The 19,839-nt window shown below is 50.9% G+C and overlaps 2 protein-coding genes and 1 long non-coding RNA gene across 7 annotated transcripts in view; 1 reads left to right on the top strand and 2 right to left on the bottom strand.

The window, feature by feature from the left end:
* ACLY (ATP citrate lyase) overlaps window positions 1-13,751 on the bottom strand; it is a 22,040-nt gene extending 8,289 nt beyond the window's left edge. Inside the window, exons 1-13 of one of the 4 annotated variants that reach the window (XM_072356749.1) lie at window positions 13,659-13,751; window positions 9,212-9,381; window positions 8,423-8,545; window positions 7,359-7,421; window positions 6,558-6,748; window positions 5,770-5,849; window positions 5,141-5,271; window positions 4,155-4,273; window positions 3,584-3,720; window positions 3,079-3,140; window positions 2,818-2,935; window positions 2,507-2,661; window positions 1,997-2,087 (exon numbers count right to left, since the gene is read on the bottom strand). In XM_072356749.1, coding sequence (XP_072212850.1) covers window positions 1,997-2,087; window positions 2,507-2,661; window positions 2,818-2,935; window positions 3,079-3,140; window positions 3,584-3,720; window positions 4,155-4,273; window positions 5,141-5,271; window positions 5,770-5,849; window positions 6,558-6,748; window positions 7,359-7,421; window positions 8,423-8,545; window positions 9,212-9,370 — 1,429 coding nt within the window. In that variant the 5' untranslated portion in view covers window positions 9,371-9,381; window positions 13,659-13,751. Of the gene's footprint in view, window positions 1-1,996; window positions 2,088-2,506; window positions 2,662-2,817; window positions 2,936-3,078; window positions 3,141-3,583; window positions 3,721-4,154; window positions 4,274-5,136; window positions 5,272-5,769; window positions 5,850-6,557; window positions 6,749-7,358; window positions 7,422-8,422; window positions 8,546-9,211; window positions 9,382-12,919; window positions 13,045-13,658 lie in introns of those variants that run through there. The other 3 variants (XM_072356748.1, XM_072356746.1, XM_072356747.1) reach the window with 3 other exon arrangements.
* Window positions 12,426-19,773, top strand: ODAD4 (outer dynein arm docking complex subunit 4). 2 transcript variants are annotated; one of them, XM_072356758.1, is made up of 12 exons: window positions 12,426-12,699; window positions 14,056-14,187; window positions 14,290-14,443; window positions 15,785-15,846; window positions 16,593-16,749; window positions 17,226-17,450; window positions 17,724-17,931; window positions 18,279-18,365; window positions 18,562-18,758; window positions 18,848-18,948; window positions 19,261-19,339; window positions 19,490-19,773. In XM_072356758.1, exons 3-12 carry the CDS (start codon window positions 14,323-14,325, stop codon window positions 19,771-19,773), a joined length of 1,521 nt encoding a protein of 506 aa, XP_072212859.1. In that variant the 5' UTR covers window positions 12,426-12,699; window positions 14,056-14,187; window positions 14,290-14,322. The 2 variants fall into 2 exon arrangements, with proteins under 2 accessions (XP_072212859.1, XP_072212860.1); XM_072356759.1 differs by lacking the exon at window positions 12,426-12,699 and adding an exon at window positions 13,794-13,940.
* LOC140262425 (uncharacterized) lies at window positions 16,907-17,804 on the bottom strand. Its single transcript, XR_011905831.1, has 3 exons — window positions 17,669-17,804; window positions 17,294-17,463; window positions 16,907-17,016 (listed from the first exon to the last, which is right to left on the bottom strand). It is a non-coding gene; the product is annotated as an uncharacterized lncRNA (long non-coding RNA).
* Window positions 19,774-19,839: the final 66 nt, after the last annotated feature.

Here is a 19,839-nt window from a genome sequence, read left to right as displayed (position 1 = left end):
CTGGTATCAGGGTCCAACACAAACCCAACGGCTCTAAGAATTTATTCATAGCCCAAAACTTCGGCTTTGAGGGACAGTCACAGGAAAGGCAACAGCTCAGCCAGCGAGGATGAGTTATTGGCTTAAAGTGCATTCATGCCACTTGTCACAGCCAGATGTTGAGTTCTGCCCTTGGACTCCATACAGAGGCCACTTTAAAACCAGCTCTGAGCTGATCCACCTGCTGACCTCAGTCAGTCTACAACTGATTTCTTTTCGGCTTTGAATCAAAGATAGTCAGCATGAGGGAACAAATAAGATGGTATTTTCCCAGCATTAGCAAGAGATCAGTCACCATTTTCTCCAACACAACACGTTCATGGTAACGATGCACTGCTACGTGAATTGAGGAAGCTGCCTACCCTACAAAAACCCTTTCAATTGATCATCTTGCAGGTGCCTACAAGCAATAATAACAGTATCTGCAGGAAAACACAGGATGCAAAAGGTGATACTGGTTGTCCAAAACTACACAAAGAAAAATGAGAGTCTCGTTCTGCTCATCTCCACTCTTATGGTAGGGAAAATAACTGGAAACTTTGACTGCTTCAGAAGTTTACTCTCATCTAGCATTGAGCTACTGCTTAAGGTCCCAGTAATTTCATTGGGCACAAGCTTTAATGCCTTGTTGAACCGAGAACATTTACTTCATTCATTGACTTTCCTGTGCCCTTCAAGGCTCATAAGCACAGAATCTGCTCTATTAATGTTTCCTTTCAGAACAAAGTATCAGTTCTTAGAAATATTCAGTGAGTGCTGGCATTCACAGTACAGGGCTGTTTTCCTCTCAGTGGTTTTGGGATGGGAACATTTGAAATCTGTCCCTCCGTCCTCAGGAAGAAAATCTTCTTTTGTGAGAAGGAATCTGATCTGCACCTCAAGAACAACTGAAATGCAGCACTAACTAAATATGCTGGAGGGAAGGGAAGGACTAAACAACACTGCAAAATCTTGGAGAGAAAAAACAGCAACAAAAACTGAAAAGTCAGCTGCCAGCAAGGCCAGACACACTCAGGTAGTCACACATGTCCTACCTGTACCAGGTCTTGGAGCTGGGACTGAATCTGTTAAAGAGAGAATCACTCATGCAACAATATGACACAGTTGGCTGTTGTCAGCCCACAGAGGAACCTGTGGCACAGTGCTCTGCAGTTTCCCTCCTCCCCACAGCTCTCGAGGCTTTTGGGTTTTGCTTTCGTTAATAAGCACACAAAAATCCCACAAGCAGACTGAAGCACAGCACTCCTCACTCTAATTTCTATCCGAATCCAGCGTTCTCCACACTGCGAGCTCCACAACTCATGTTTTCAAAGCACCGTTCATGCAAAAACTCTGTGCACCGTGATTAAGAGAGCAGCATTTCTGTTCTGGTGCCGTGTTTCACTGGAGTCAGATCTGAATCCCCTCCGTCACCACGTTGTACTGCTGCAGGTGAGATCTCCACCTCCTCACATTCAGGGGAGCAGCAGAACAGTTCCACATCCTGTCCCTGCCCAACCCGGCTGTTTCCCTCCAGTACAGCACGCTCTTACCCAGTCAGGCTTCCAACAAACAATACCAGACGGCCCCCCAAGCTCAAGCACGTCACCACGCTAAAGAAGCCTCCTACAAACTTAAGAACAAAAACTACCAACAACAAAAAAAGCAAAGAAACCCCTCCACCACACATACATAGAAGAGCCTCAGATCCTAAATGTTTCATTACTGCATCTCAGCTCCAACTGAACTGAGATGGTTTTCAGTGCTGTTTGGAGATGGTTCATCCAGAAAGCTGCAACGTGTACCAAGGTCGCTTCGAATCCCCTTGTGTAGGAGCAAGGGACGGCATTCTAAAAGCACTTAAAAAGGCAGACAGGAACTGCAAATATCGCTTCTGTTTGTATCCAGAAAAAGCTTTAGTCAAGTCCGTGCTCTTCTGGAGCAGAATCGAACTGCAGGAAACCATTTCTGGACTTACCAAGAGGTGCTGCTGGCTTCGCCTTCTTGGCAGGAGCAATATCATCAGGTTTGGATTCAGAAAAAGAAGCTGTTCTGCTTGGTGCTGGAGTCTGAAAGATTCAGAAGTCAAGTCAGTACAGGACAGCATACCAGACAAGGCTTCCCAATATCAATTTCCAAGGCTGTTAACAAGAGATGGTTGCCTTGACTATGCTACCCTCCAAAGAAAAACGGTTTTGAGATGGAAATATTTCAGTCAAGAGGGAAAACTCCTAAATGACCACATTCCCAGCAGGTACAGGAGCCACATTCTTGTTACTGAAGGGTCACATTTTCTGCATGAGCGCAGTGAGTACCACAGGGCCCTTCTTGGAAGCTCACACAAGCAGTCAGCAGTTTCCCCTCAAGCTTTGAGCTGCACAAACTGACAGTGGCTGAAATCTGTTTCTGACACCTTCAGACTGAGGAAGCTGCTTTCAGGAGGCTCCTCACAAACGTTCCCTTTCACAGAGGGGGGGGAGGAGCTCACCGAGGGGCTGCCGCTGGCGTTGAGGAGGAAGTTGGCAGTGTGGGCCGCAGTGGGTGGCTGGTTGGGGATAGGTCGGTGGCCAAGTGCCATCCCCACAATCGCAGTCATGTGAGTCTCTGTGCCAAAGACGTGGATGGGGATCCCAGTGGTCTTCCCTGCACGTGCATACAAGAACAGTCGGATTTAGGCAGAGGAAAAGGAACCTGCATCTGCCAGAGCAAAGTATTTAACCTCAAAAAGGCTCCAGACAAGGCAGATGGAAGAAAAAAAAAGAGATGAAAACAACACTGAAGAAAATGGACGGTCCTTACCGACTTCTCCCATGACACGCAATCCTTCCTGGTAGTTTGGGCCTCCTCTCCGCACAAAGATCCTCACTTCATGCTCTTTCAGAGGGCCCTGGTAGTCCTTAATTGCTCTAACAATGCCCTGAGAGAGAAACCAAGGACAGGTGAGATGGGCAGCCTCACCTTAACACTTGCATTAACACTGCAAGAGATGCAGAGTCAGAATTGTCACAACATGACCTGGACAGAATGCTGCCAATCACGGGCATCTGCCAATAGTCTCACCTTAAAAGTGGCTGCTACGTTGGTGAAGTTCGCAATGCTGCCTCCAATGATCAGGATTTTGCCTAAGAGAAAAAACAAGCACAAACCAAACAGCATTAAGAACATGTTAAGAACACGGTGGACCTACATTAGGACCATGAAGTAGTGCAGGACGGAGACAAACAGCGCTGTGGTTCAGACTAACAGTTTGCAGTAGGTTGTGTTCAACAGAGCCTGGAAGATGAGTTTTGCATCAGGCAAGAACCTTTCTGATAAGAATCTCTTCAACCACATTTGTGCTCTTTGGAATGTGGAAAAACACAAACTATCCCCAAAGCAGGAGCTAACAGAAGCCCATCACTATTTGACTCAGAAGGCAAAAGTATGTTAAGACTCTGAGGTAGCTCTAAGCGTAGCAAGAGTCCAGATTTGTTTAGTTTCTCAGCCTCGTTAGCATCTACAACACCCATGTACTTTGAGCTGTACATCCTGGCTGATTGATTACAGTCCCAGTTCCAGTTCTTACCTTCAGGGTGTTTCTCTCGTGTCATGAGGGAGAGAATCGTTTTGGCATAGTCATAGGTCTGTTGCTCACTTGGGGCTCCTGAGTATTCACCATAGTTAGCCAGTTCATTCACACCCCCCAGGTCACAAATAGTGTCACTGTCAAAGAAAAGAAAGAATTCTAGAGATTATTTGCCATTTTTGTCTCACTACAAAGGCCTTAAAACATCCCAGGTTTCTGGGAAAGCAGACTGTGGGAGGCCAGGCTATCCACTGGGAACAAAGCTGTTCTCTTGGTGCCAGTCACGATTAACCTTGTTATACATCCTACACGCAATGGGAACTGCCACAGCAACCACGTGAACATGAAGAGCTTTCAGCCACTCTGTTTCTTTCCAGGTGGAAGAGAAGCTGAACTCAACCTCCCAGAGTCAAATTATCACTTCTAAGTGACACTGCGTTCCACATCCTAGGAAGAAACCTGCACAGCATCTTCATTCCAAATAGGTCCCAGGCAGTCACGGCACAAAGTCACCTCTCCAGAGGCTCGTTTCCTTTGCAACACCCCCTGCACCCCAACCCTGTTACGTTACCTGTAAACCACAGAGGCACCACCACCAGCCACCATGGTCCAGATCCTGCCTTTAGGGTTAAGAATGGTAAGTTTCAAGCTGGCTCCGCTCTTTGCATCCAGATCAGCAATGTAGGCTTCCTGCAGACACAGCAACAGGCATTATTTAAATGTCTTTCTGGCTTTCTTTGGCTAATACCTGCATGCTGTTTTGTTTAAACCACAGTGTTAGAGGTGCTGGGCCCAACTTCTGGGCGTGCAGAGCTGTCACATCTCTTTGCTAGAGCTGAGGAAAGAATAGGACTGCAAACACAACTTCTGCTCTGACCTCATCTGCAGACCGAGACCAAAGGAAGCACAGAAAACCAAACCCAACACACCCAAGGCTACCTTTCCTTCTGGCTATACTGCAGCTAGGAATGTAACCACCAAGAGAGCTGTAATCTGGCTCAGTGTGGTATTCCTGTGTCACAGGGCACTTGCCTGTTGTGAAGCACTTTATTGGAGCTCATTAAGATTCTCACTGAGGCAGTAACCTTCACAGTGACTTGCAGAGGGATGATTCAGAGAGACAAACACTGAACTAATACATTTAAGTGCAAATTGAGTTAAGTGTTGGCATCCAGCAAGCTACAAGGAGAGCAATAACTAAATGGATTTTTTGGCCACGTTACAAAAACCTTTTCCAAGTGATGCATAATTGTAATTAATGAAATGAAAAAGAATCAGGGAAAATCATTTGGAGGAGCAGCAGAACCTGAAATAAGTAACAGAACAATCAGGAAGAGAGTTCCAACAGTCATTACAGCTACTGAGAAGCTACATATGAAGTTACTGCAACTGGCAGTACAAACCCTGACAACTCAGAAAGAAGACTCAGGTGCTTCAAGCACAGCAGCAAAACCCTACAAGAGAGGGAAGCTTCACTGCTACGGGCATGCAAACAATAAAGAATTCATCCTGCAGCCCCCAAGAGAGGGATTTGAGCCGGAACAGGCTGTTACTTGCCTCTGGGTAGGCTTCCCTGCCAAAAGGAGGGGGAAACTCCACATCCCCCCATTTCACTTTGCAGATGTAGTCAGCAGTTGCATCAATCTTTGCAGCCAAATCGAGGATGTAGACACCATCCTTGGTCACTACTGCATTTGGGGGAAAAAAAAATCAGGATTAGCTGCATTTTGTACAGAGGGACACGTTACTGGTTTGCTCATAAAATCAAACATCAAATCTCATTAAAAAATAGCCAGGCCCCCTTTATTCTCCTTTCTCCACATCGTTTAGATTTATTTAGCAAACAGAGTCCACTTAATAACAAACTTGTGATCATAGTGACCCACTTCAGGTGCTGTTTTATACTGAGCAGTTCTCATGTGCTTCACTTTGACTTCCCAGCCATTTCAAGGTAACATCTTGTTTGCACCAGGAAACGAGATAACAGGACAGTGCCTCCAAGCTGTTTGCATTTCACATTCATTCAATTCACAGCTCGGAGACAAGTCACAACCACTTCTGTGCTTGCTTTGCACGCGCCCCTGTCATGAACTGCACACAGCAGTGAAAGCTAACCCACATGTTTCAGCATTTCAGCACAGATGAACAGCAGGTCCCACACGTAGGGTCCCAAAAGTGCTGCTTACCTAATGGGTTGATCTCGAGGTACGTGAAATACAGATCTTCATAGAGATTGAACAGACCACAGATGAAGCTAGCCAAGATGCTGCAAAAAAACCAAACAATTTAATTGATTAAACTCATTAAAGCAGCCAAATACGAAGTACAGCCCGCTGTGCTTCATTTGTATTGGCCTCAAATCCACTTTGTACCAATTTATTTCACTCTCATTCATCCTCTCTGGAAGAAGCCTGGATGATGACTCAAGGAAAGACAGACCTTGATGACTCATCCTCATTACACTCCACCAAACTCTGCTGAGAACACATTTGTGAGCAACTGTCACGGAGCTGCTCAGTCTGTCTCATCTTCCTGAGAAAGAATTGCACCCTGTCTCTTACTGACAGACCTGCATCCTTGTCAGAACTGAGCTTCCTTAGCTGAGATGGGGAACAGACTGCAGTGAACTGCGACAGAGACAGGCTTCTACAAAGACACAAGGATCAAAATTCAGCGTGCATCTCCACCTCCTCAGAGGTCAAAACTTAGGAAGATTGAGAAGTGCTCCTGTCAAACAAAGGCTGAAAGCATCAGGAACACTCACTCATCCTCAGTGTCACAAGAGGCTCAGCTAAGGTCAAAGAGCTTAGGATTAGAATTCACAGGAGATTGCTGAGAGCTGCAAGAAGAGCAGGAGAACAAGTTTCAGGAGGCGGCACTGCAAACAGACATTGCACTGAAGAGAAGATGAGCTTCTGGGTGGCCGGCTGTGCCAAGAGCAGGCATGGGAATCGGGCATCTGATCCATACTTACTCCTTTTTATTTGCTGGCGCGTGCTGCAGGAGATGCTTCTTCACATCCGACTCATTAAGCTTCTCATCCACTGCCACAAGCAGCTTCTGAGCTTTGGCATCAACATCTCCCACATCCACACCTCCTTCGTGGTAGAAGAGGACATAGTCTCCCTCCCGAGCAGCATATATGCAGACATAGAACTCTTCCTCCTGCACCACAGACCCAGGCAAAAGCATTAGCAGTCACACCCAGCAAGCGCCTTGATGAAGAGGTGCTTTTATCAGCACCAGGAAAGGAAGCTGAGCAGACTGCTAAGCACTCCAAGGAGCAGCAGCACTGCCCAGACACCTCCCAGGGAGCTTCATCCAGGGGCAACATTTTCTATTTCTGGAGAAAAACGCTCCCATCTTACACAACTGACACTCATCAGGATCCTTTCCTGGTGCAGTGAAAGCACAACTAAAGGTAATTATACCCCTCCCAAAACCATGGCACAGAACAAAGATTTCACCAGCACAAATTGAGACATCCCACATGAAGTGAGATGGGAGATCCAAGGAGCTGCTTTCTGCCTTCCAAATGGATCCCTCTGCTGTGATTTGTAACCTTCTCCCAGTGGAGTAAGAGCAGCCATGATTATTAATGACTCTTTGCAGGCACTAACGCTGTGCCAGCATGCAGCTCTGACAACGTGCACCACTGACAGTTTAATAACCCACTCCCCAGCGTTTGCTTTTGCCACTGTGTCAAACCATCTAAGCCACACACCAGTCAAAGAAGACTGAGAAGGACTTCCAATGCATTCATTGGTTTGCCAACCTGTTTGTGGGGGACGAAGGGCTCAATCAGAAAATTCTTCAGGATTCCCTTTGCATTAGCAATCTGTAGACAGAAAACAAGGCGGACACCAATAAATACTTGTCCAGTACCCACATCTGTGAGAGCAGAAGGCAAGCTTAAAGAATTAACACTACCCCAAGTTAATCAGCTCCTCCTAAACATCTTTCCATCATGTTACCAGGCAAACCAATCTTCCCTACAGCAAGGTCTCAGGAACCCGCAGAGGTGCTTTCCTGCCATCCAAACCCAAAGTGTCCTGGCACAAGGGACATGGCTGTGGTAGGTATCACTGCTCTTGAGCACACTGCTTCAGGAACCGACATGGTTGGTCACAGCCCCTTGGCACAGGCTTCCCTTTAGATGCAATTGTTGCATCGTGCTCAACAGCCATTTCAACACCCAGCATTCTGATGGGAGGCACACACATGCAGTTGCCCGCTGTTTCGTAACGGCCTTCAGGCAAGTCTCACTGGCTCAGCCCGATGCTGGAGCCAGCAGCAAATCAATCACAGCAGGGCAAGGCCACCGTTCTCTTGAAGCAGCAGAACTCCTGACACGTAGCAGCTGGGATGGCAGGCACTTCTTTATCATTAGCACTGCAGCAGCATTCCCAGGAGAATAAATATTACAAGACAGCACCACACTAAAAAAATGACTTGAAGTAACACCCAGCAATCAGCCAGAACACTGCCTGGCTACAGGAAGAGGACAATTTTATGACAGCTTTTATACTTCATCTTGTTAAAACCTCCTTAGATAATAAAGCAAAGCAGCTACGCCAACTAATCGCAGCCATTCGAGCTATCGGCCGCTGATATCCCAGCAAAAGGCATTTGCAGAGCTGTGCCAACTCCTGCTGAACTACACCGGCTCTTCATGGCAGATGGTAGCAGGGGCACCAAGTCACCACTGTATGTCATTAATGGTGCCTATTTACCAGGAGGAGGCTCACATGCACAGCTCCTATTTGTTTAGGCACAGCTTTCCAACCCCTGCAGGACAGAGGAATGCCTGCAGCCTTTCTGTTGCTGAATGCCACTCACCGTGGTTTCTTGGCCCAAACGCTGCTTGAGCCAAACCTTCACCTGATCCAGCGTGAGGTTAATTCCAACCAGCCCCAGCTTCCCACGCCGCTTGATCAGCTGATCTGGCTTCACCACTAAACGCTGCAGCATTGTGCAAGAGGGATTAGAGAAAGAACAATGAGAAAGTCAGTTTGGTTGAGAGATTCTCTGCAGATGGCAAGGCAAAAAATTCAGCAAGCTTTACACAGCGAGTGTCCTCACTGTGTCCCTTCAGTCCCTTGCTTTGTGCCTACTGTGATACAGTTGTTAAGTATCTCCTGGTACAACACACCTGCCTTCCCTTTCCTCCCAGCTCTGCACATGGAGGAGAGCTGCCTTGTTTCCCCTCAGAATGAACAACCCCATCAGCAGAGCCTGAGGTCACCATCAGTTCAAGGTTTTGGTGGTGGTGCTTTGCTGTGGTTTTTTTGTGAACTAACTCTTTCAATGCAACTGTTTGGATGGCATTTAGCTGCTCCCTTTCTGCAGAGCCCCACACTGAGCAGCATCCAGTATCAGAACACTGTCCACAGGTAACAGACTTATCCCTAGCTTGCAAGTTTTTGTTGTTGTTTGGTTTTTTGGATAATCAGGCCCTCTTGAAGGTGATAAACTTTGCCTCGAGGGTATTAGGTTTCTTCAGCAGGGTTACAAGCACTGCAGGGCAGCAGCTATGACCAGCCCTTCAGGAAGGCCCCAAGCACTCAGCTCTGCTCACAGTGAGCCCTGCCCTGTCCCAGCCCCAGGCAGGCACAGCGCAGCCCTTACCTCGCTCAGCAGCCAGGGGTGGTCCTGGGTGAGCCGTGCCCAGTCGGTGTCCGGGGTGACACGGGCATATTTGAAGCGGTTCTGGATGGCAGAGGTCGTGCAGATGTACTTGTACAAGAACTCCTTCCCCGTCTGCTCGGAGATGGCTTTGGCTGACATGGCTGCCTAGACTGGATCGAAAAGCAATTGGTCAGAGAAGCCATCAGGAGAGGGCACTTCTGCCAAGGGGTCACTGCTGACAGAGGCTTGAGCAGTGGCTTGTGCTGCATCGTGATGGGAGGCTGTTATTGCTCCCCACGCACAGCCCTGCTGCAGGAAACAAACTTTGCAGCTCTCCCAGGAGCTGTCCTGAGCAGAAAGGCACGACCATGGGAACGAAAAGCTGCTTAAATTCCAAAGAAAACAAAGTATCAGAACAAGCCACTGAAGGCAACTAACTGTCTGCGCTGCCACAAAGTAGATGCCCCAGCTCTGGCCATAAGCCAGGCACACACACACTGATGGTAAAGTGCTTCTCCAGCTCAGCTTTCTCAAAGGACAGGAATCCTGAAAGGAAGAAAAGGCAACAAAGTCTAACAGCAACTACCGCCAGACCAGAAGCAAAACATGCAGCGGCCTCACAAAGAAACAGCCCGTAACGTGCAAACGGAGATGGGCAGCCACATCAAGATCCTGCGTGTTGAGTGGCCTGCAGATCCGGCTGCACTGCTTAAAGAGCAGCCAGATATTCGCTGTACAAAACCCCGTCTGCTGCCAAGTCCTTTTCTCTTTGCCCTGCAAAGGCCACAGGAGTGCAAGCTGTGCTGCAACTGCACTGAAATTACAGCATTAGCAGATCTGTTCGACTGCTGAACCTTTAGCAAAAAGAGAAGGATCTGCAAGAGGCAGAATAGTGCAAGCACTAGAAACAAGCTACAGTTTGCTGCATGCAACTAGGAAGAATCTCAGGCTGGTTGCAGAGCTGGTTCACAGTTATCTTTTGTTAATAATGGATCAATTTCACCTCATTATTCTGAGACAGCTTTTTTCTTAATTAAAAGGGACCATCTGTGCACCAGGGAGGCATTGACCAAAGGCTTGATGACACAGCTGGCCAAAAGCTACAGAAAAAGGCTGTCCGAAGCTCTAAACACGGCGGTATGTTGGGCTGTAAAACACACACCTTATTCTGCAAACAGGCACAGACGTTCAGCTCCTACAAACAGCATCCCACCGCCTTTGCCTTCACAGCTGCACACACATCACACTGAGCCATCTGTACCGTAGTGCTCAAAACCCTTGACTGCAATTTTCAGTCTTCCAGCAACCAAGACATAATTGTCTGCAATGGCAGAGAGCAGACCCAGTGACCTGGGCTGTACTAAAAAGAGAAAGCCTGGATGATTATTGGGTAGGAACAGATGAATACAACAGGATCTGTGTGTGTGTGTCATGCTGGCTGTCCCATGGCAGGAGAACAGCCCACGTTTTGCATTTCCCAATGCATTAGCAAGTCTTTAATCACATCCCTCATACTGTTTTTTCATTGCTCCAACTCAGCCTATCTCACGGGACAGACAGCATGAAACAAATCACTTCAGTCTGCTGAACTGTTAAGCTAAAAGATCAGCAGATAAAGGTCCTACAGGGCATCAGCAATTCCGATCCCTTTGTGCATGTGTAGGTCCTTCATCAGCCAGAGGGCCGTAAGCACAGCAGACCTCATTACCAGCTGCAATGCAAACACACCGAGCAGAGCTCTGGCTGCTGAGCTGAGGAACAGAATCCCTGCGGCTCCCCCACAGCGGGGCAGGGCTCAGCCATCCCAAAGGGCCTTTTCTGCAGCACGCAGCCCTGACTGATGCTGAGGAATGTGATGGATGCGCCTCTGGAGCACAGCAGGGTGGGGTGGAAGAGAAGATCTGTTTCCCTGTACCAAATACAGAGTATAACATAATGTTCTCCCCCACTGACTCACTCCCAAGACACTGCTCTGTTCACAAGTCATTCATTAAGGCTGACCTGCAGTTCTATGACTTCAGGTCTCCAACGTTGCAGCTCTGCTGAGCGGAATCTCACCTGGTTGTGGTTTGACCAGAAGATTGCCGTAAAAGTGAGTTCTTTGCGGACGTGTGAGTGATCTCCACAGATGATGTGTGCTCGTTTACCGAGGCTCTAAAACAAACAGTTTCTCTGCAACAAGTCAGAGACCTCCCTAAAGATCATCCGCAGCCAATGACGTAAATGAGTGCTGGTTTTCAGCACGCCTGGGGCAGTAAAAGATTTGGTTTAGATCCAAATCATTCAACCGCAATCGTACCCAAACGTGGGGAGAAACGCAATCCCACCCACCCCGGTGGAGATTTCATTCTCCCCTCCTCCTGAGGATTTTAAGCCATGCAGTAAAGCAACGTCCTCCCTTCATCCCAGGTCATTTATTAACACAGCTCAAGAGCAGCCAACATTTCCTGCCCACAGCAGCACAAACAGTTACGTCAGCATCCACCTGGCAAACACGCGTTCATCAGGTGGCAGAGGGGCTCCGGAGGGGAGGCCCCACAGCAGCCAATTTCATGGGTCAAGAAGCCTCAGTGCTGCACATTGTGCAACTCCTGGCAGTGGGCTGGCGTGATGCAAGCTGCTGTCACTCGCTGAGGTGGTGAACACCATCCCTACAGATCTGAGCCTTCAGAAATTAAAGTGCAGCCAAGGAAAATAGCAAATAGCAAACTACAAACTGATTTCGGCCAGGTTCACTGAGAGCAGATGTTGGTTCACCCCTGGTGCCAGAAATGGGATATCCAGAGTCCTACCTTTAAAAACCGATTTAACCTGAAACACTGAGAGGTTCTGAGCAGGTTTATTTCCCCATCACGGGGGGGATGGGCAGCAAACCTGGGCAGGACTCGGGGCTGTGGCGAGCAGCTGGAGGGAGGATGGCAGCTCACACAGCGTGCTCACATTGAAACCCTGTGCAGAACAGTGCGGGGTTTGGATAACAGCATCAGACAGCAGAGCGACAGCCCAAGTCCCAAACACAACTGGGGAAACTCAGCAACTGCAGAGAGCTGCAGGCAACGCACTCAGAATGGACACAAGCTTTCAGTCGTTGGATGCTCTGCCAGACAACAAACGGAGCTTAACGGAGGGAAACGTGAACCCTGCGCCAAAGGAACGGGACTCCCAACGCTGCCGGTAGCAAACAAAGGGGCTGCAAGTCAGAGCCACCCGCGGAGAACGAGGGGGAGGACGGAACAGGGAAGGCAGGACGGCCTTCAGCCGCCAGAAGGATTCCCAGCCCGGAGGCGGCACAGCCGGCGGTGTTCCCGTTCCGGGGCTGCTCCCGTTCCGGGGCTGCTCCCGTTCCGGGGCCGCCTCCGCCCTCACGGACAGCAGCGCTTCCTCTGAGCGGCTCCTGCTGAACACCGGCACCGTGTCCGCCCGGCAGCCCGATCCCGCGTCCCTCTACCGAACACGAACCTCCCCGCGGGCGGCGCAGCGGCCTCAAGGTCAGGGCGGAGCGCAGAGCAGCGGCTCCCACCGCCCCGGGATCCGCCGCTCTACCGCCTCCATGGGCTGCATGGGCTCCATGGTGGCGGCCGGGCCCAGCTCCCTTCATGGCCGGGCGGACACCCCCGCCCAGGCCGGACACGCGCTCCCCGCCACCCGGCAGCCCCCAGTGGCCCGGCCCGGCCCGGCCCGGCCCGGCGCTCCGCCCGCCGCACTCACCTGCTCCCGGCCGAACCGCCGCCGCTCCGCAACCAGCTCCTCGCCCGCCCCGCCGCCACCGCCGCCTTTTGTTCGCTGCGGCCCATCGGCCTACGGGAGCCGCCGCCGCCCATTGGCTGCCGCCGCCGCCACGTGTGCGTTGCCTGAGCGGCGCTCGAGCGCCCATTGGTCGCCGCCGGTGGGGCGCGTCCGCGCGGCCTTGTGGGAGTCGTAGTTCCGCCCCTCGCCCCGCCCCCATCAACCGGGCCGCCGGGACCGCGCGGGGACACGGAGCGACACGGAGCGGATATAGAGCGGGTATAGAGCGATATGGGGCGGATTCCGGCTGTGCCTCCAGCGCTGATTGCGAACAGCCCGAGAACCGAACCCGAGCCGGCCCGGATCCCGTACGTCGGGCGGGTTGTGTCGGTGCGGGCAAAGCGGGCGGGGAACCGCGAGAGACGCTGCGAAGCCCCGACAGCGGGACCGGCCCGCACCGCTCTGCCCTGCCGGCCGTGCACACTCACTATCCGTGCACACACATTACCGTGCACACTCACTATCCGTGCACACACATTACCGTGCACACTCACTATCCGTGCACACCGACATTACCGTGCACACACTCACTACCGTGCACACTTACTTATATTACCGTGCACACCGACATTGCCGTGCACACTCACATTACCGTGCACACACACATTGCCGTGCACACACACATTGCCGTGCACACTCACTACCGTGCACACTCACTCACACCGCCCAGGCCGGGCCCGTTTCCCCGCCAGGACCCGCTCAGCACCGCCCGCATTTCCCGCGTCGCGGCGCGCCGGTGCCTCGGTGACGTCACGACGTGGGCGGGGCTTCGCGCCGTGCCGGAAGTGCCGCGGTTGCCCAGCAACCGTTGCTAAGCGACGGCGTCGTGCTCGCCATGGCGGAGGCCGTTCTGCCGATCGGAACCTTCCCGGGCTTCATGACCGAGGGCACGCTGCTGTACCGGCGGGGCGAGTACGGCAAGGCTCTGGCCTGCTTCAACAACGTGAGGGCCCGGGTGGGGGCCGCGGCCTGGGGGGGGGGGGTGGAGGAGAATGGGGAGGGTTTGGCCTCATCCGTCGCCCCGATCTGAGCGTGTTCTGCGCTCCCGGCCCTTACAGGCGCTGAAGCTGAGGGCTGGGGACAAGCACGGCCTGGTGGCCCGCTCGCAGTGTTACCTGAAGCTCGGAGACGTGCAGAACTCCCTGAAGGATGCCGAGGCGTCTCTCAAGAACGACAAGACGTTCTCGGAGGTAAAACAGCAGCGTAGGGCTTTTGTTTCTACCCAGAAGGGGAATTGCTTGGAGGCTCTGAAGCAGTTTGTTGCTTTGTTTCCCCTTTCAATGTCACTCCAGGGCCTTTACCAAAAAGCCGAGACGCTGTACACCATGGGGGACTTTGAATTTGCACTGGTGTTCTATCACCGAGGCTCCGAACTGCGCCCGGAGCTCCAGAAGTTCAGGCTGGGCATCCAGAAATCCCACGAGGCGATCATCAACTGCATTGGAAGTAAGGAGTTCCCTTTCATGGTGCCTGCAGGCACAGCTCAGGCTGTTGGTGGTGTTCTGTCACCAGCTGCTAATAGCTGATGGCTGTTAACATCTTCCTAAGGGCCAAGTAACAGCAGAGCTCCTTTGCTTCTGTAGCCATCCTCATTTGAAACCAAGAAGCACCAAAAAGCCCACATCCCATCCTTCTCTCTCCTTTTCTTTTTGTCTGAATGCCCGTTCACCTGCAGCATCTGATAACTGATCATTACAGGAGTGAATTATGACCCCAGCACTTACACTTCTAAAGTCACCATGGAAACAAGGACACAGCAGCACACCTCCTTACTGATGACAGAATCCATTTTGAGATCCTTATCCCGGCTTTAAAACGTTTATAGTGAAATCTGCCCACCTGAGACGGGCCTCCCTGAGATCCTGGTTTTCCTCCAGTTTACATTGCATAAGAGCAGTGAAACTGTGGACTATTGCAATGGAGCATTGCTTTCATCATTTCTGGCGTAAATCAGAGAACTGAGTCCTGCAAGAGACAGGAAAGGCCAAGGACCTGCCCATGTTCAAAACAAATGGAAAACTTTTCCCTTGCTTTTTCTCTTAGCAGTGCTCTCACATGCAGCAAGCATGGCCAACACCTGCACGCACACACACACTCAGCCGGGGCTGGCTCTGTGGCTGAGTGGCTTATCACATGCAAGGAGAACCTGTGCACAGCTGGCAAGTTGCAAAACCTGCTGGGACAGTCAGAAACTGCTCAGGTGGATCCTCCAGCAGCCTGTCCCGTCACAGAGCTGGAACACACCCTGCCTGCACGCCCCACACCGGCCTCGATCCCGCAGATAACGCAGCTACTTCGCCTTGAAATGGCTTTTGGAATTGCAGCCCACCTGCAGTAGTGCAGATTGGCTTCACGTCCCAGCTGCGTGAAAGCCTGCAGCTCCTCCATGTGTGACAGTCATTTAGAAAGGCAGATGATCGAGCAGTTTTCCAGATCTGTTGCTTTTCTCTGTTACTGCTGCTTTCTCAGCTCAGTGCAAACACCAAGACGCCCTCACAGCTCTCTGTGGAAACACCTGCCATGCTCGACGTGCTGAGCTGAATGCTTTAAATGCCTTCAAGCATCTGGACCGTATACAAACGAACAGAACAAAAACCACGAGGTGTTCTAAACGTTTGGCAGCTCCTCAATGCAGGGGAAAAGAAGCAAGGAAATGTATTAGCATTAGTTCTAAATGTTTGCTAATGTATTGTCGTTTTCAGCTTAGAACATTTACGTCCATTTTAAACTCTAAAGGTTTCTGCTGCACTTCTAGAGCAGTAACAAGTATTTTCTCTGTATTTGCAGGTCCATCCTCAGTTAAACTGAAGAACAAAGAGGATCTCTGCTTTGTAAGCCGGCAGGCAGAGGTACAGTGTGAAGAGCTCTCGATTTGGAAGCTAATTAAAGTCGTTATAACACTGTTAGGTTCTGAAACAGGCACAGAGGATCAGTGGTTTCTGCAGCAGGGTGGGGGGGGACGCGGCTGTGCCAGGGAAGCTCATCCTGGGCATGTGAAGCAAACAAATCCATTCTGAGGATTTTAGTGCACCTGCCTTTGATGCAGCTGGGGCTGAAGTCACACAAAGTAGACAGGAGAAAGCAGAAGGGCAGGGAAGAGCAATGGGAAACAGCCCCATCTGAAAGTCCACTCACAGCCTGACCATGTTCCTATTGGGTACTGCTGACCACCCATCAAAGGCTAATGAGTAACAGTGCTGAGGTCAGAGCAGGGTACGCTTACCCACAGTGTTTACTTTGGTTTTACCTGCTGTTTGACGTTCCCTTTTCTGATAATGGACACTTTCTCAATTGCTTCATTTCTGCAACTGAAGCATCGCTTTGTTCCTCTGAGATGCCACACCACGTTTCCCATTGAATGCAGTGCAGTGAAAGCTCCTTTCTTTCTCTCAGCTGGAATTCTGGGTAGTTTGCAGTGAAAATCATTTGCACACAGGAGCCTAAAAGCTCATTGTGAGACACTGACTTCTTGCTTTTACTTAAAGGACCTTGACCTACGCAGAGGTCAGCAGTTGTGGAAGTCGGGCCTTGCTGATCATTCCTGTGTCCCCCAACAATCCCAACACATTTACTTTATTTTTCTTTCTTGCTGTAGAGCAAAAAAGCAGAAGAGAAACTGCAAATCAAACTGAGCAAGGATCAAAAGTCCACAAAGAAACAGGAGCCTGCAAGGAGTCAGAAAACAGAGCGGCAGCTTCTGGGAGAGCTCTATGCTGACAAGGCCTACCTAGAAAAGCTGCTCAAAGATGAAGGTTTCCACCATTTTCAGTTAAACGTTCCTCCCGAGCAGGATCTTCTTTCCTTCTTTCATCTTCTTATTACAATCCCATTTGTCTCGGAGCTCACAGTGCTGGCAGTGTCAGAGACAGGCAGAGTTCAGGTGTTTTTGGGGCCAAACCCAGTGTTTGGAGCTACATTTAAATGCTCCCTGCTTTCAGTCACAGCAATCTGTGCTGAGGAAATCACAGACAGCATCGTATCAAATCAGTTCCTGGTGTGATGTTCAGCTCCTCTGACATCTGCAGTGAGTGAATAGGCAGAAAGGTGATTTCCATGTAATCTTCCCCCCCCCCCCTTCTCTCCTGATCACATCCATCCTGAGGAGCATTAAAGAGCTGAATGCCCAGTTCTCTCTCTGTCAGAGCAGATGGTTCACAAGCAGCCCAGTGAACTGAAGCTTCATCCATTGTATACGTTGATGCTCTCCTGTTTTCCCTCCTGTTTTCAGATTTGATGAAGAGCATCACAAAGCAGGGGGTCAAAGTGCAGGACGTGGTTCTGGGTGGCATTGCCTACCTGGACAGGCGCGCTGAGTTCTGGCAGCAGCAGAAGCCCATCTATGCCCGTGTGAGGGAGCGCAAGCTCAGGCAGCAGAGATGGATCCGAGAGAAGAAACCCAAACCAGCCGAGGTGGCCAGATACATTGTGAAGAGTATGGAGGACATTGATATGTGTGCGTGTCCTGGCTGGAAACAGTAAGAGAGCAACGATTGGTGCTTGTAATTATTTGCTGCAGCAAATGCAGACTGTGACTACAGAAGCAGCACGAGTATTAATGCACAGCAGCAGTAGGTTGCAGACTGGGTGAAGGATTGTAGGATATGCCTGTGGAATGAGGAGCTCAGACCCTTCCCAGGCTTTATCTGAGGGTTACATGACTGCTGGCCTTACCTCCCCATATCGCAGTGCCTGCACACCAGCACTGAATTCCCCTCTTTGTCCTTAGTGCTGACTGGAGACTGCCCTGAGGAGAGCTGCAAGAAAGCAGAGCGTGTGCTGAAAACAATACAAGGATGGTCAGAGGATGAAGTTCCCAACAAGAAGGAGCTGATTGGGAACCTCCACAGCTGCATTGGGAACGCGCAGTTTGAGATGGGGCAGATGGAGGCAGCCCTGAAAAGCCACAAAATGGATCTGGAGTTCGCCAGGCAGAAGTAAGTGCTGAGAAATTCTGACGGAGGAGGAAAAGAGGCAGAGGAAGGTGCCATTGCCGAGCAGCATCCGCCCTCTGGTGGCCGTTAACGTAGCAAACAACGCCGCACCGCTGCTCCCTTCCATCAGCTTTTTCATTGTAACACACACAACATCACGGCGCACCAAGGCTGGCAATGAGGACATTTACTTTGGTTTTATGACCTCCAGCCCGACATTGCTCCCTTACTCTTCCTTACTTCTCAACCCTGTGCGTTATGCTGAGCACTACAGGATGCACATGGGTTGAAGATCAGGCCGTCAGCAATGAGGCTGCTTCAACCACTGCAGCTTTTCCCTTTCTCCACAGCGATCTCCCCGACGTGGTGTCCAGAGCCCTCGACAACATTGGCAGAGTTTACGCCAGGATCGGCAAGTTCCAGCAAGCCATCGACGCGTACGTAAAGTAACAGGGAGGCACGAGTTGGGGTTGGATTAAATGCTGTCTTTTTGGGCTGTTGTGATAGCAGGAGAGCTGTGAATGTCCTCATACCAGCAACTGGAGCTCTTTGCTTATAGATTCAGTGACCGAAATGATAACTGCACGTGGGGGACACCTGGTAAAATCTGCCTTTCTTACTCTCTGCTTAAAGCTGGGAGGAGAAAATCCCATTGGCAAAATCCAGCCTGGAGAAGACGTGGCTGTTCCACGAGGTTGGTCGCTGTTACCTGGAGCTGGGGAAGGCTGAAGAAGCTCAAAACTACGGAGAGAAATCCCTGCAGTCAGCGCTGGAGGAGGGGGATGCGGAGTGGCAGCTCCACGCCAGCGTGCTGCTGGCACAAGCACAAGGTATGGGTGGCACCGCGCATCTCTGATGGAAGCTGCCTGCCTCTCCTGCTTAACAGCTGATCTCTTTGTATTTCATTTGTTCGTTACAGAAAAGTTAAAGGATTATCACTCTGCAATTACAAACTTTGAGAAAGCCCTTGAGAAGGCAAAGCTCGTCCACAGCGATGCTGCTCAGAAGGCCATCATTGCTGTAAGTGGCTCACGGTGAGGTGGGGCAGAGCCGTAAGGAGGCCGACCTGCTGGGTGACGTCCTGCAAACGGGCACAGCACCAGCACAGACCTGCTCCGGGGGCTCAAAGCTGACCCGGCACCTGTTGTCCTGCTGGAAGGAAACAGCAGGGAGGGAGAGGCGAAACCTGCAGGGTTTGGTGCAGGTGTCGGCAGCTGGAACTGGTGCAGTGTGAAGGCAGGAAAGGAGCAAGCAGTGACAGCTGAGCTCAGAGGGAAACGGGAGCAATGTGCACGTGTGGGGCCTTTAGTGAGAAGCCACATCACTTTTCAGGCCTTGGATGACGTGAGCAGAAGCTTCATCGAAGACCTGAAAGAAAAAGAGAGAGAAGCGGAGGCTCACGCTCTCCAAGGTAACCCCGCCGTGCCTCCCGGGGTGGTGGAAGGAAAAGCTCTCTCCTCTCCTCTCCTCTCCTCTCCTCTCCTCTCCTCTCCTCTCCTCTCCTCTCCTCTCCTCGCTCAGTGCTCCAACTTACTCTCCGATTTCATTTCCTCCCCCGCAGATTTCAGCGGTGAAAACGCAGAAGACGACAGCTCTGGGGGACGGGAAAGTGAGCAGAGCTCAGAGAACCAAGGGGGGGAAAACGAAGATGCTGAGAACGAAAAGGAACCAGAAAACGAGAGAGAAGAGCTCAGTGAACCAGATGGAAAAGAGGAGGGTGAAGAGGAGAGGAGCAAACCAGAGGAGGAGGAGGAGGAGAGCGAAAGGAAGGAAGAGGGGAGCGAAAGGGGGGAAGAAGAAATAGGAGAGGATGAAAAGGAGCAGTTTGCTTTCCTGAGCGGTTAAATAAAGCCGAGCTGCGCTCCGCCGTCACACAGTTGCTGCTCCCCCTCCCGTCGCTGCCGCTGCTCC

Source organism: Excalfactoria chinensis, chromosome 24 (genome assembly GCF_039878825.1).
Source record: "Excalfactoria chinensis isolate bCotChi1 chromosome 24, bCotChi1.hap2, whole genome shotgun sequence".
Classification (NCBI taxonomy): domain Eukaryota; kingdom Metazoa; phylum Chordata; class Aves; order Galliformes; family Phasianidae; genus Excalfactoria; species Excalfactoria chinensis.
This window is presented reverse-complemented; position numbering and strand designations above follow the sequence as displayed.